Source organism: Nilaparvata lugens, chromosome 5, assembly GCF_014356525.2.
Source record: "Nilaparvata lugens isolate BPH chromosome 5, ASM1435652v1, whole genome shotgun sequence".
Lineage (NCBI taxonomy): Eukaryota > Metazoa > Arthropoda > Insecta > Hemiptera > Delphacidae > Nilaparvata > Nilaparvata lugens.
In genome coordinates this window covers 73,138,698-73,154,585 of record NC_052508.1, presented here as the reverse complement: position 1 = coordinate 73,154,585, position 15,888 = coordinate 73,138,698, and the positions used below count along the sequence as shown (strand labels likewise).

Sequence of the window (15,888 nt, the reverse complement as noted above, 5' to 3'; positions counted from 1 at the left end):
TGTAGCGTGAATATTGATTATGTGTAATTCTTCCATAATTGAAGAGACTTGAAATGTTGTCAAAAATCCCTTTATTTTAATGAAAATTATTTTGATGATGTGTGAGAACACACGAAAGCAGGTTCTTGTGAAATAATTATTTTTATTAAAATAAAGTGGAATTATTGACAACATTTCAAGTCCCTTCAATTCTACATTGATGAGGAGTTCCTATAGGTAAAGGTTCCTATGGAAAAATTCCTATAGGATTGAGAAAACAAGAGAAAGCTAATCAGAAAAACTAAAAAATGAGTACCTTTATTTATACGAATAATCTACTCCAAGATGACCCCATTTCAAATTGTATTTTATTGATGAACTAGTCCTAGTCATTCAGCTTGTCGAGGTTCAATTTATCAGAACTCAAAATTAAATCCGAATTTAAAGAACGAGAATCATTAAATTACAAGTAAAGAGATTAATAGAGCAAATAGGTTATAAAATAATTCACATCACTCTCCAATTCGTAAGTTATTATAATAGTTTTACTTGAAATTTAATAATTCTCGCTCTTAATATTCGGATTTGATTTTGAGTTCTGATAAATTGAACGTCGACCAGCTTGATAACTAGGACTAGTTCATCAATAAAATTCTATTTGGAATGGGGTCTTCTTGGAGTAGATTATTCGTATAAATATAGGTACCATACTCATTTTTTAGTTTTTCTAAATAGTATTCACTTGTTGTCTTGATCCTATAGGAACCCTTACCTATAGGAACTCATCATCAATGGATGCAGAAATCAATTTAGAATTGAAAGGACTTGAAATTTTGTCAAAAAATCCACTATATTTTAATAAAAATTATTATCTCACAAGAGCATGCTTTCGTGTGTGCTCACACATCATCATAATAATTTTTATTAAAATATAGTGGATTTTTTGACAACATTTCAAGTCTCTCCAATTATGAAAAGGTTCCACATTAAAATTCACGCTACATACTTAATCACTGTAGATTTCATATAGGGTGGATGAAATGAATATTAAATAAAGTAAACTAATTTTTAAACGTCATGTCTCTGCTCCGCATATCCTTCGAAAGCTCTTTTAATTCAACTATTTTTTGATATGACTTTTTATATTGAAAGAAATCTGCGATCTGTGTTGCAGAGATGATGCCAGTGGAAGGCCTGAGACATGTGCGTCTTCGTGTCCCGGAGGCAGTGCCGATAGGAGAGAGAGCCGTGCTCCAGTGCCTGTTTGATCTACAGGGAGACGCCCTCTACTCCGTCAAGTGGTACAAGGGCCGACGCGAGTTCTACCGGTTCACGCCGCGCGAAGCGCCCTCTGTCAAGGTCTTCCCAATTCCTGATCTCAAAATTGAGGTCAGTAACTATAATTCATACTCTATTGTATCTCAAATCATTGGTAGTATTAATTGGAGAGACTTGAGATATTGTAAAAAAAAAACTATATTTTGGTAGCGTTCACATTTTGATGTTTGAATTAATTACTGAATAGAGTGGAGTTAATGAATAGAGTTGAGTCTGGTTTTCATTACTAGAGTCAGGGCCGTTTGCACAGTAACAGTTTAAACTAAATTTCATTTCAAACTAGATTAAATCCGTATCAAGTCTCGTTTGTTATAATGTGTTACATTTTGAGTTTAAGCCACCAGCTGATTAAATTCAGTTTAAACTTTGACTGTGCAAACGGCGCTTGTGAACTCTTTCAATGAAAACGTTAATGGTAGAGTTCTAGTTTTTAGTAGAGTAGAGTTGGATAGCACAGTGGGATAGTACGCTACCACTTGCCTTCTCCCACCGCCCCTTCACACTCTACTCTACCGCTACTATTTAAATGAAAGCAGTCTCGAGCTAGTAGAGTAGAGTCATGTAGAGTCGTGCCATTGGCTATCAAGTTTAAGAAGTATTGTTATTTATAAAAAGTATCAATTTATTAAAGTGTTAATAAGTGTTCAAGTGTCAATTTATAGAAAAATATTAACATTTTAAGGTTAGTTCTGTTCACTGTAAATTTTTGTGATCTTTATGAAAGTGTTTTCATAACCACATTTGGACTATTTTTATCAAAATTAGGGAGAGGAACAGTTTTGGGTTTATCCTGTTGATTCTCTCCCAATCATTAATTTGATGTTGTGATTAAGGAATGTAATAAATGAAACACACTTTACCTACTATTCTCAATTGAAGTGAAAACAGTTACTCGACCAAGTAAGTAGAGGAGAGTTAGCTCGGTGGAGTTAATAGAAACAATATGAAACTTGTTGTACCCTTTTTATTAAAAGCATTTTAAAACTTTTAAACAATTCAACAACTAGTTTCGACCTACTTTGGCCATTTTCAAGTAAAATGCAAAAAATCTATTTAACTAAATTTAATTAGTTAAAATCTAAAAATATCTCGGTAGAGTATGCCAGTTACTCGACCACTAACTCTACTAGTGAAAACCAGGCTTTAGTGATGGAGTAGTAATCTAACTACTCTACTCACCTACTTGATTATATAGTGAATTCACAATGTTAAGTCAGTGGAAATTATAGTAACCCATTGTTGTCACTTTCCCGTTTTCATCACCTTCTTAGTATATTACTGCAATTCAAGTGGAAGCAATATAAAAACTTCTAGTACCCTTTTATTGAAAAACTTTAAAATATTTTAACGATTAGTTTCGACCATAGGTCATTTTCAAGTTAAGTAGTCGGAACTAGTCGTTGAAATATTATAAAGTTTTTCAATAAAAGGGTACTAAAAGATTTTACATTGTTTTTATTTGAATCAAGTAGCCCACATAAATTAAGTGATTTCTGTAATTCAAGTTATCACGGTTTATATATGACCAATATTGATTGTTGATTTTTGTTAATAATGACCAATTTTATCTCAAATATATTTTATTCATCGAGGAAATATATATTTTCATCGAATAAATTGATATGATACCGAGTCACATTCAGTCACCATTCAATTGAGAAATCTATTCAACTTAATTCATTTAATTAAAATTTACTTTCGGATTTCATTCTTCTTCCGTGAGACTGCATCGATATAATTGATAGCTCATAATTGAAATTATTGAATCCATATTCTTCAATAATTGTTCTCAAAAAATACTTCTGTGGTAACAGATTAGTTAGTATTATCCAACCGAGAGATTCAATTCATTCGCAACAGAAATAACGTGAATAATGATGAGCGAAATTACAGTCGGGAGTGGTTAGCCAAAAAAGGAGTTGCTCGGAGATTGTGCAAATGCTTTCCCGTTTTAGGGACTGGAACAAATGGTTTAATTCTGAAAGAATGCCTTTGGAGAACACAAAAGCGCCTGTTCGGCATTTGGTCTGTCTAATGGAGCATAATCGGCAGAGGGCGTAGAACTGTGAAAAAGAGAATGTAATAAGAAGAAGGTGAACTGAATAGAATTGCAATTTTTGATCACAAGTATTTTGTCAGTCCCTGAATACAACAGTTCCTTATTTAATGGTTCCGTCAGATATCAGAGAGATCAAGAGATTGATTGATTAGCTGCCTTTATTTGAAACCAGCGAGGATGAAGTTAGGGTGCAGCTGGCTCTCTCTTACACTTGTAAGAGAAGTTAAACTAAAGTAAAGTTAAACTAAAACACTGTACAAGAGAGATGATAAGATTAAGGAACCAAGTGGAATCTATTTAGAAAAACTAAAAAATGATTACCTATTTATACGAATCATATACTCCAACATGAATCCATTTCAAATTGTATTTTATTGATTAACTAGTCCTTCTTATAAAGCTGGTTGAGGTTCAATTTCTGAACTTGCTCAGAGAAAACTGAATTAAATTTTCTCCCATACATTCATTCGATGAAGGATAGCGTTTAAAAATGAGTTTACATTATCCAATATTCATTCCATTTCCTATAAGAAATCTACATTGATTAAGTTTGTAGCGTGAATATTGATGATGTGTAATTCTTCCATAATTGAAGAGACTTGAAATGTTGTCAAAAATCCCTTTATTTTAATGAAAATTATTTTGATGATGTGTGAGAACACACGAAAGCAGGTTCTTGTGAAATAATTATTTTTATTAAAATAAAGTGGAATTATTGACAACATTTCAAGTCCCTTCAATTCTACATTGATTTCGGCACCAATTGATGAGGAGTTCCTATAGGTAAAGGTTCCTATGGAAAAATTCCTATAGGATTAAGAAAACAAGTGAAAGCTATTCAGAAAAACTAAAAAATGAGTACCTTTATTTATACGAATAATCTACTCCAAGATGACCCCATTTCAAATTGTATTTTATTGATGAACTAGTCCTAGTCATTCAGCTTGTCGAGGTTCAATTTATCAGAACTCAAAATTAAATCCGAATTTAAAGAACGAGAATCATTAAATTACAAGTAAAGAGATTAATAGAGCAAATAGGTTATAAAATAATTCACATCACTCTCCAATTCGTAAGTTATTATAATAGTTTTACTTGAAATTTAATAATTCTCGCTCTTAATATTCGGATTTGATTTTGAGTTCTGATAAATTGAACGTCGACCAGCTTGATAACTAGGACTAGTTCATCAATAAAATTCTATTGGAATGGGGTCTTCTTGGAGTAGATTATTCGTATAAATATAGGTACCATACTCATTTTTTAGTTTCTAAATAGTATTCACTTGTTGTCTTGATCCTATAGGAACCCTTACCTATAGGAACTCATCATCAATGGATGCAGAAATCAATTTAGAATTGAAAGGACTTGAAATTTTGTCAAAAAATCCACTATATATTAATAAAAATTATTATCTCACAAGAGCATGTTTTCTTGTGTGCTCACACATCATCATAATAATTTTAACATTTCAAGTCTCTTCAATTATGAAAAGGTTCCACATTAAAATTCACGCTACATACTTAATCACTGTAGATTTCATATAGGGTGGATGAAATGAATATTAAATAAAGTAAACTAATTTTTAAACGCTATCCTCCATCGAATGAAAGTATGGGAAAAATAATTAAGTTTAGTTTTCTCTGAGCAATTTTAGATTACTGCCGTCTCTCGCAATCTGCTATTTTTTCTATCACTCCACCTCCTTCATTCAGGATTCTGACTATCATAATATCAGAATATACCGGGTTGGTCCATAATTCGGGTGGTCTACTTCTTTTTCTCCGACCAGGTGGGTTCCAATTCTGTTTCTAGTTTAGTCCTCAACCAATATAGAACGCCGAACCAATGTGTCATATCTTCACAAACAATAATCATATTAATGTCAAAATGGAATATGGTAACAAATAAATTTGAACAAATGGACTTGAATGATTAAATCTGAAAATATAATAATTATTTTGAAATTTATAGGTATATCCCCAGAAAAAACTACATCGAAATATAATAATTTGAATATCACTGACTATGAAGTCCTGTATCCAGAATAGCTTGTTAGTCTCTATAACTAGGTGCTATGATAATGATAAAAAAATAATAATGTATACATCGAAGAACTGATTTGAATCTTATTCAAACTGAAACAGTTCTAATAAATTATTATTTAACGAAAATCCTAAATAAATGCTCGAAGACTTCGGGGTGATTTACAGCATTTATTTAGGATTTTCGTTAAATAATAATTCATTATATATTAATTAGCATTTGAATAAATGCATTCTCTATTTAATTCCATCTGAAACAGTTCTGTGTGAAGATAATAATAACAGTCCGACTGTAGTCTACATGATGTAATGGTATGACTAGATGAGATCTTTTATTGATTTGTTTAAATTTATATGGAATCAACAATTAATGGATGATAGACTCTATAGTATTGAAAGACTGCTCTAGTTCTAAAAGTTAAGCATGATTGATAGAAACAAATTTGTATTGAATCATTCACGATTTATTGGTTTAGTACAGATTAGTCAACTCACTCGTCAATTTCAGTACCGTGCTGGTTTGGTCAAAACCTGCAGGCTATAAAAAATACTGTACTGTTTTTTAATAGGATTGAAAAATGTGATGGAAATCTATCAGAGCTCTCTCAAATACCATTAAAACCGCTGAACAAAAATGGGCTCCGAACAAGTTATTCAACTTAACGGATAGGGGCCAGAATGAAGAGCAAAATGCTTTTAATGCATTTAGCGTTTTATGCGAAGCGTTCACTGCTCTTCCAGATTGATTGTATAAAATTCCAGTAATGGAATGTCCATACATTTTTGTTCTTCATACGTCACTTAGTGGTGAGAGCTGAGTATTGTTTTCAAGATAAATGTGTGAGAGTTGGGCTGGTATGTGTGAGAATAAATTTGTGTGGAGTTCATTGTCACCTCTGGAGTCCCCCAACCAATGGAAAGCGTTGTTTTGCCCCAATAACGAGTAACGCAACTGTCACAAGTTTGGCAGTTTTTGGTGAGAGTACCGTGCCCTGGACATTCCGCAAATTCCAAGCCGAAACCGAAAGGCCCTCTAATGAAAACTGTGTCCAGCCTACGCTAATGAAGTACAACCGTGGCAAAATCCCTACGAAGTATACAATAAACGAATCCGTCGATAAATCATCATGTGAAAGCGGATTAAATAAATGTCGATCGGTAATCCGATGCCAATTTGTCCAGGTGTTTTTTAAATTCTTTGAAGTGAGCCGCTGAGTGCTATTTCACAGTGAATCTGTACATTCATGAAGTGTACTGGACCTGATAGAAATGCGATTGGAGGTTTCCGAATAAAATTCACCTACTTGCTAATCCTGTATCAATTGCGCTGGTGATGTCTCTGAAAAACTGAAATTTTGTTACTCATTCGATTTTTGAAACTAATCGACTTATGAGAGCGTCAAAATAGTTGACCGAACGTAGTGATGTCAATTTTTAATGTAGGATTTTCTTTTGTCTTTATGTATGTATGTAAGGCATTTACGGCCAAACGCGTTCATAGAATTATATGATATTTTGCAGGAATATTCCTTTTTCAACCGCGCGTTGAAGTATATACAAGGTTTTTTGAAATTTTGCATTTAAATATAATATATATAAATAATAAATATATATAATATATTAAAATATAAAAATAATATAATATTTTAAATATGAAAAGGAAAGGAATTCTTACTCCGATATCACTATTTATATCACCTACTCTGAAGATAGGATTAATCAGACAATAGAATTACTCATAAGCTGACAAGTTGATCATTCATTGCATGCATTACACAGATGTCTAGTGAAGCCATGACTATTTCTATTATGGTTTCAATATTTTGTTTTGCAGTCATGGTATTATTATGCGTGCCCATCAGTATCAATATTCTCACATTGTTTGAAAAAACATATTTAAGAGGTAATTAAAAATAATTAAATGAACTAAATACTGCTAGAGAAATTATGATATTTTTGACAGAATAAAATAATTTTCAAATATTTGAGGAATATTCTCATCAGATGGAGAGATTATCACGGAAATGGATGAATACGAATAGAAATTCAAACGTGAACTGAGTTTGTCAACATTTCAAACAGGTGACATTATAAAACTGTGTGAGATCTACTGTTCACAGAGCTACTAGTTATTTATTGTTGTTAATGCTGAGATTCACATACGGTATTTAATAATAATAATTTTTATTTGTTCAATAGAGTACAGTCATTATGAATCACAACTATACAATTGAACATTGTCATGTACAAAGAAAATCTCTTCAATATTTAACAAAAAAATATATTTAACATAATAAAAATATATATATATATAGCCTATATGATATTACACATAATTGTCACATAAAACTTCATTCACATTATAAAAACTTTTTTCAACAAGGAACTTATGAAGATCTTTTTTGAAAGTCAGTAAATTTGACATTCATCCACAATATAATAAAGAAGAGAATTAGTTCATACACGTATGGGATAGGAAATTCACGAATGATGCATCATCACGTCTGAACTACTGAACTAATTAACTTGAAATTTCGCCTATACATTCTTAATTTACCGAGGATGGTCATAGGCCTTTTTTAAATTCTTCAAGATTAATTTTCAATTATGCAGTCGTATTCTATTCTTGATTGTGTTTGATAACCCACAGTGGAGACATTAATAAGAGGCATAAAGTGTGAAATCGTGCTCTCTCATGAACTGACATTTTACAGTATTTCATTTCTATTGAATGTTAATGTTGATATTATAGAATAATTATATTGTGCATGCATCCATATTCAACTGTATCGTTATGGCTTGTCTGTGAACAAATGTAATTATTTTTTATTCATTTTAATTCTTCAAGATTTTAGTAGGTCAAGCTTTAAGTTTGTCAAGTTATCAATTAGACCATTGCGGAGCACGGGCCACCTGCTAGTTATCAATAAAGATCAGATAATGTATTATTTTACATGACGTCATCAGAGTAATTTTTTTTTAATTACTTTAACAATACTTTTTCTTTTATTATGTTGGCAGAAAAGGAATTCAAACGCGACGCAGGTCTCATTGATTGCCATTGGCACGACTCTGTCCGGCAGATACAGCTGCGAAGTATCAGCTGATGCCCCGTCCTTCCACACCGCCCTGGTGTCAGCTGATATGGTTGTCGCCGGTAAGAGTATTCTACATTACTTTCCTTCAATTTCAAATACATTGATCATTCTAACAATTCAATTTGACACTCTACAGTTGTTGCTCGACAATTTGATGAATCAGTCAAGTAGATTCAACAAAACAGAATGATGTTGAGTTACGTTTATTTGAAAAATTAATAGAAACGTTGAAAAATAAGGGTATGATCACATTGGATGCGTATATGTGCGACTGCATCCTATTATATTAAGCGAGCAATTTCTGTATGTCTGTTTATATTTTTATACCTGGTTATTTATGTTCAAGGGATCTCGAAAACGGATCAAACGATTTTCACGAAATTTGGAACATAGTAGGTTTATGATATCAAAATTCGATCGCACTAGGTCTCATCCTTGGGAAAACTCGCTGAGCGACATTAGAAGGATAGGATAACTCATTCTTGGCTGAAACAGCTGAGACTTTCGTCGTCTGTGGATAGTAAAAAGTGAGCGAGTGATTCTGTGGAAAATCAAAATATCGCATCCCCGAAATTCATAAACTGACGTATAGCCAGCTGTAAAATGTGAACACAATCATTTTAGAGAATTGTGTTCTGTTTATCAATAAATTTAATAAAAATAACGAGCGAAGATCGGTGCCCCCATATTCATACATGAGCCGAGAAACAAAGTCTGGAAAGAGCCATTGAAACACGTTGTGACTTATCTGTAGCTGCTCACTTTGAAAGCAACCATCAAGTTCACGCGTTCAGTGTGAGTGTTCATATTGCTCTTTCTAGATTTTGGTTATATCATCTGTGCGTTTGGTCATGCTTCATCACACGTTGACTTGCACATATAGATATCCATAAGGTTGTGTGGCAGAGAGGACCAGGAGTCCTAACTCCGCCCCAATCAAGGCAATCAATCTTATCATATTCATTTACCTGAAATCAGTACCATAGAGAAACAATAGCATAAGTAGATATCCCATGGTATAGGGCGTTTACGTCGCAATTTTTACTGTTATCTCAAGCTGATAGTCCACGTAATTCTTTCCTGTGAAGCTTTATGACGCTGGTAGTCTCTCATATTGTGCCGTTCATACACTCTTACCCGGTCAAAACAGTAAAATTCGACAATAATCGACAGTAATCGGCTTGAGATAACAGTATCAATTGCTACATAAACGCCCTATACCATGGGATATCTACTTACGCTATTGTTTCTCTATGTCAGTAGGCATCCAATAAAACAAATCATTCATCTGAAATCAGTAGCCTATAACGACTCACATAACAATAGACGGAAGATTAAAAATCAAATGTCTGCATGCAGACGGAGCTGCTTAGAATGAAATTGGTCTAAGTTCAAAATGTACCCTACTAGGTTCTTTATTGGAATGGGTTCATTTTTAGCTCCTCTAGTGTGATAGTGGTCCAATTCAATAGTTCAATACAATGAAACTGTTTCAAGATTATCACTTTGTTTTTCTAAAGCTCCCCCATACACGTTCCGGCCAGCCTGTCAGTTTTTCCTGACCAGTCCGCCTGTGACAGGCGGCCGTAGCGTGTGTATGGTCCGGCTGGACTGTCAGTTAAGACTGAACAGGCGGCCGGTGAATAAAAACTCATCAGTTCAACCGGCTTGCCGGATGCTGTTTCAGTCAAAGCTGAACATGACTGTATGTGAAGCGGCGTCAGGCCACCGGCCGAACTTCATTTGTATCTTCGAGCTGTTGCTAGTAGTATCGAGTTGTTTCAAGTAGTTGTGAATTGTTGCTGTGATTATTTGTGAGTTGTTGTTTTTTGATTGTAAAATGTCAAAATCAGAATTGATTTTTTTCTTCAAATTTTACTCATTTTAGAAAAATAATAACTCAGTACTCATTGGAGATAGAGAGTTCCGAATGATTTCATATTATTCAGAATTTTATAATCTAAAAAAAGGCTAGAGCCAATTTTTCTGTCCGATTACGAGATTTGGCAGAAATAGCTGAAAACTGAAAAATGAGCCGAAAATACAAGGTTTTTGGGCCACTCTGTATCTAGCACAAGGAAATTTTGCATGAAGAAATTGGTTCTGGACTCCTCTTATGTACCCAAATAATATATTGAAAAATCAGAACTACAATATAAATTGCATGCACCAATGTATATAGTGACTGGACTAATAGAAGGCATTGACAAGACAGAGGATCGGCAACGTTGTTCTCCTATCTTTCTCCACTGACATTATAACGTGGACCTCACTATAGTGTCAAGGCCTTCACTCTGCATCACAAGGTATCTAAACCATTCAAGAGACAAACCAGTGTCTGTTAATTCAATAACTGTAGTATTGTTTTGTGATATTTTTCGTTATGTACCTGTCACCATGACCATGTATTTGTTTAAATACTCATGACAATGAAAAATGATGATTGAACCTCTGATACCAATTATTGATAATTATAATAATTATCATTATTATTATTACTAATTATTGATAGTTGATTCTTTTTTCAATTTTCTTTTAATTTCTACAGTTGTGCCACAGACCCTTCCGGAGCTGAGCGGGGTGAGACCCAGGTACAGAGTGGGAGAAAAACTTCAAGGAGTCTGTACTTCAAGGAGATCAAAGCCTGCTGCTAATCTCACGTGGGGCTTGAACGGGCAGCCGGTAAGTTGACATTTATTCGTTGACTTTAAACTCTAAAATCTGATCCACGGTCTGTTTTAAAAATTCAAAATAGCTCCTTTAGTTGAGTCTTGTTTTCGTTCCGAATATTGGCGATCAGCCTGACTATGGATATCTTATTTACAGCCATCCTGAAAAGTTCTGTTGTAGTTTTGGAGAACCAGGTACGCCTGGTTCTTGTTTTAATAGTTGGTAATTTATATTTCATATAAGGCCAAATTTTCCAATTTTTCCAAGTAGACGCAAGCTCCAAGGGGGTGCAGAGCAAATAGAGAAATAATTGAAATTGAAAATAAATAGCCATACCTTTGCATGATTCATTGAAGAATCAGGCTAGTGAAGAATTCATATGTATTCTAGTAAAGAAGCTCATGAAACAAATAACTGTTGAACTATTGGTGAATTAACTTGAAAAGAAAATTGAGGTAATGTGATTGTTCGAGATTCGGAATCAAATCATATATTGAGGTTTTGAAGTATTGAACTCAATAAATTGGAAATAATCTATTTATATAAAAGCGAAATGGCACTCACTCACTGACTGACTCACTCACTCGCAGAACTAAAAATCTATCGGACCAAAAACATTCAAATTTTGTAGGTATGTTCTGTTGGCCCTTTAGAGGCGCACTAAGAACGTATTTGAAAAAATTTCCAAAGATACGCCCAAAATCTGCGAATCTGCGTTTTTCCAGCGTTTTTTACCGTTTTCTCAGCTTTATCGAGAACAAATGAACAGAAATTGTTCAAATTTAGTACAGAAGCTAAGCTAGGGTGTAATAATGTTGTGTTAGAAGGAGTTTGAAACAACGCCAAAGATACACACAAAATCTGCGTTTTTCAGCGTTTTTTGCGCTTTCTCAGCTTTGTCGAGAACAAAAATTAACAGAGAATGTTCAAATTTACTACACAAGCTCAGCTGGGGTGTAATAATGTTGTGCTAGAAGGAGTTTGAAAAAACATCAAAGATACGCCCAAAATCAGCGTTTTTCTAAGCTTTTCAGCGTTTTCTTAGTAGTTTGACTCTCTGATGAAATGAAGCATGCTCAAATGAAAAATGCAGGCGAGCGAAGCGAGCCCGCTGATCTCATTTTTGAACGATCCAGTCGGGTGTCCAGGGGGCGGAGCCCCCTGGCTAGACGGATACGGCGAGCGAAGCGAGCCTGACGGCTAGTATAATATGAAACCGTTATTTGCTACTGAATATAATAAGTATACTAATTCAATAAACTGAGACAAATCAGTTACTACTACTACTACTACTTCTACTAGTACCATACCTTTGACCTTTATACTATGAATACTCTGACCTTTGGTATTCAAAAATAGTCACAATAATTTGAGTTGATTTGATTTTTCCTTCTAAAAAAAAAATAATGTTCTTCTTGACAAATTGTAAAACCGCAATAAACTATTGTTGACTTCCATGAACCATTATAATGTTAATATCTCCACTTTTAAAATGTCCATCTTTTTCTTGACTATCATTCTGGAATCGAAATTCTATCAAGATCTCCCTGTTTGGAATAAATTTATTCTCCCTGTTTATTCTCTCTAGCTGAATCATTTCATGCATAATAATATTGAATTTGTGAACGTAGAACTGGATGTAACTTAGAAACCAAGTCTGTTGGAAATATTCCACCTAAAATTTCATGCCGTGGGTAACTAATTAGCAAAACATTTCTATTATAGAATCTGCTAATATTATTCCACGAACTGAGACGGCTCGAAAACTGTCATCTCTCTTGCATCCAATGACGCACACGTCTAATAACAAAGAGGTATCGTATATTGATTGGGGAATAATGAAACGTTAATATTATCGCTGGAAAATTACTACTGTATTATGAAACACCTTCTCCTCTGAAAGGGCGATGTAAAATCAGTGGTGATCTTGCAGCGATGTCATCGCACATCAAATGTCACCCGCTCAACGGTGACGGCCGTGACCTTAGCTTAGACCAGAAGCTATTGGCAATCGATGACCAAATATGACAATATGCATTGTTTCTTCAGGGTACCAGTAGTTGGTGACGATGTCATGAATTGAAATTCTCAAAATCTATATCCTCCGAATCAGTTCTGTTATCGTTATGGTTCCAGCTTTTCATTCTAGTTCATTGTGAACTTCTATCGGAAATGATATTGTTAATCACAATCGATAGCTAATAATCGATTGTTAATCACAATCGATAACTAATAATCGATTGCATTTTAAATCGATAACTCTTTTCTTTCATGGGAGTCCGATGGTAACAAGCATTCAAAAGGCACACAAACTCAAGTTATTCTCTTTCATTTTCTCTTTCTAGTTCATCAAGAACCATACTAGAAGATTTTTACGATACTATAATAACAGTTGTGGTACAAACCAATGTACCCAGAGTACAAGCATAGAGAAACAATAGCATAAGTAGATATCCCATGGTATAGGACGTTTATGTCGCAACTTTTACTGTTATCTCAAGCTGATAGTCCAAGTAGTTCTTTCCTGTGAAGCTTTATGACACTGGTAGTCTCTCATATTGTGCCATTCATACACTCTTACCCGGTCAAAACATTAAAAATCGACAGTAATCGGATTGAGATAACAGTAAAAAGTGCGACATAAACGCAACATACCATGAGATATCTACTTACGCTATTGTTTCTCTATGGTTCAAGTATGTATGATATCTTGGAGCAGGTTTCTTTAAAAATTCATGAAGTTTTCGCTACCAATTCGGAATTGGATCTCCCCCAATATTCCAATATCAAAGCTCACATCTCGAAAAAATGAAAATAATAAAAAAAGTGTTTTTGTCATGCCTTCCATGTATGAAATCAATCCGGTAAGCAGCTGTTTGCAGAACAAATAAACATATGATTCTCATTACAGCATACTCTACTGTAATGGAATCATATGTTTTCTTTACAGTCAAGTATGTTTCCTAGTTCCAAAATAGGAACAGCAAAACTGCTACAAAAAAACCACCTTTAGCGCTCCAGGTGGAAGTTTTGTCAACTTCCACAAAACTCCTGATTCGGATTTTGAAAACTAGGTTATGTTTATAGAATACATGCAGTAACGTCAGCGCAGGTAATGTTTTCTATTTCTCAATTATTCTTCTTTGGATTATTATGACAAAAATAGTGTACGATACTTGGACGTGAATGTCTTTTGCAGTGCTCGTATGAAATTCTATTCGAGGCGTTAGCCGAGTGAAACATCATGCAAAAGGCCCCTTCCCATCCTTGTTACGTAAAATATTTCTCAGAAATTTGTTTCATTTTGGTTTTTGATATAAAGTTCTAAATCGAATACAATTTATCATACTGTGGCAGTTGAGACAGTTCACAAGCGGGTTTGGCAAAACGAAGGCTTGAGGTTCTTCATGTAGAGGTTTTATTTTCATAATTATTGGGAAGATAGGCTGATTGGATGAGTCGAAAATAGACTTTGAACACACGTAACGCTATCTTTTGACATTTTGACACAATTCGGTCTGAAGTACATTACTGTATACAGTACCCACTATAGTGTTATATGAAACGGTCAATTTGAGTTAAATCAGCACTTTGCTTTAGTCAAGTAACTCTCTCTCTCACTCTCTCTTTCCTTCCCCTCTCTCTTTCTCAATCACTCTCTCCTCGTTGCTCTCTCTACTTCATTCTCTCTGAATCTCTATACTGTTTTCAAACTTCTCTATCTAGACAAAGGAGTGACTTAGAGATTGCTGTTGGATCAAGTGACCAGAAATCCAGAGAACGATAAGATTGAGCGATAAAAAAGATGAATAACATGGTTTATGTCTCGTTTAGATCCCGAGGATTGTTGTCCCATCTCTCATAATTACACATAGAGTCAGACAAACTTTCTTTTGAAAGGGTCGATAAGAACAATAGTAGTAGTTCAAATACTGTCCTATTGTCTCTTCAGAGGAAAATATTATATATTCACATTCACATTGTGTACAAATACTTAACATGAGGAAAGGCACAACAGGCTCATGCCCAAAACTGTCCCATTTCCAATTTATAGGTACTATACTGTTCAAATCAAAATGTTGGTTATGTCACTTTCATTTTTCAAAATACAATTAACACTCTTCAATACTCAGATAAACGAGCAAATTTTGAAACAAATAGATACTATGAGAAATACTATACTTATAATTATTATTTATTATTATACCCAAGTTCTTTCCATAAATAGCCTTGAACATAACTATAATTAAATTACCTCCCTTCAATATTAATGACTCCTTCCACACCTCTACTCATACAACAGACAGCTTGGTAGTTTTTCCAAATACTCAAGTTCGTCTGATGCACTCTATAGATTTCACGTTGATTTTATCTCCATTAGGGCTACTCTTGAATTTAAATAAAAATAGAAATTCAAGTACCCTTTTTAAAATTATTTACTCACAAAATGTTTCGGCGATCATGATGCCGTTATCAAGTCTTGATGAGATGCCACCGAAACATTTTTTGAGTAAAGAAGGTTACTCAGATTTCTATTTCACGTTGAGTATCTCTATCTTCTATCTATCTATCTTCTATCTATATATATATAAAAGCGAATATATATAGAAGCGAAATGGCACTCACTCACTGACTGACTCACTCACTCACTCACTCACTCACTCACTCACTCGCATAACTAAAAATCTACCGGACCAAA

At 34.0% G+C, this 15,888-nt stretch overlaps 1 protein-coding gene across 2 annotated transcripts in view; it reads left to right on the top strand.

Moving 5' to 3' along the window:
- LOC120351515 overlaps positions 1-15,888 on the top strand; it is a 185,433-nt gene that overhangs the window by 156,324 nt on the left and 13,221 nt on the right. For both annotated transcript variants that reach the window (XM_039429246.1, XM_039429247.1), the window contains exons 3-5: positions 1,154-1,368; positions 8,443-8,578; positions 11,068-11,201. In XM_039429246.1, coding sequence (XP_039285180.1) covers positions 1,154-1,368; positions 8,443-8,578; positions 11,068-11,201 — 485 coding nt within the window. The remainder of the gene's footprint in view (positions 1-1,153; positions 1,369-8,442; positions 8,579-11,067; positions 11,202-15,888) is intronic.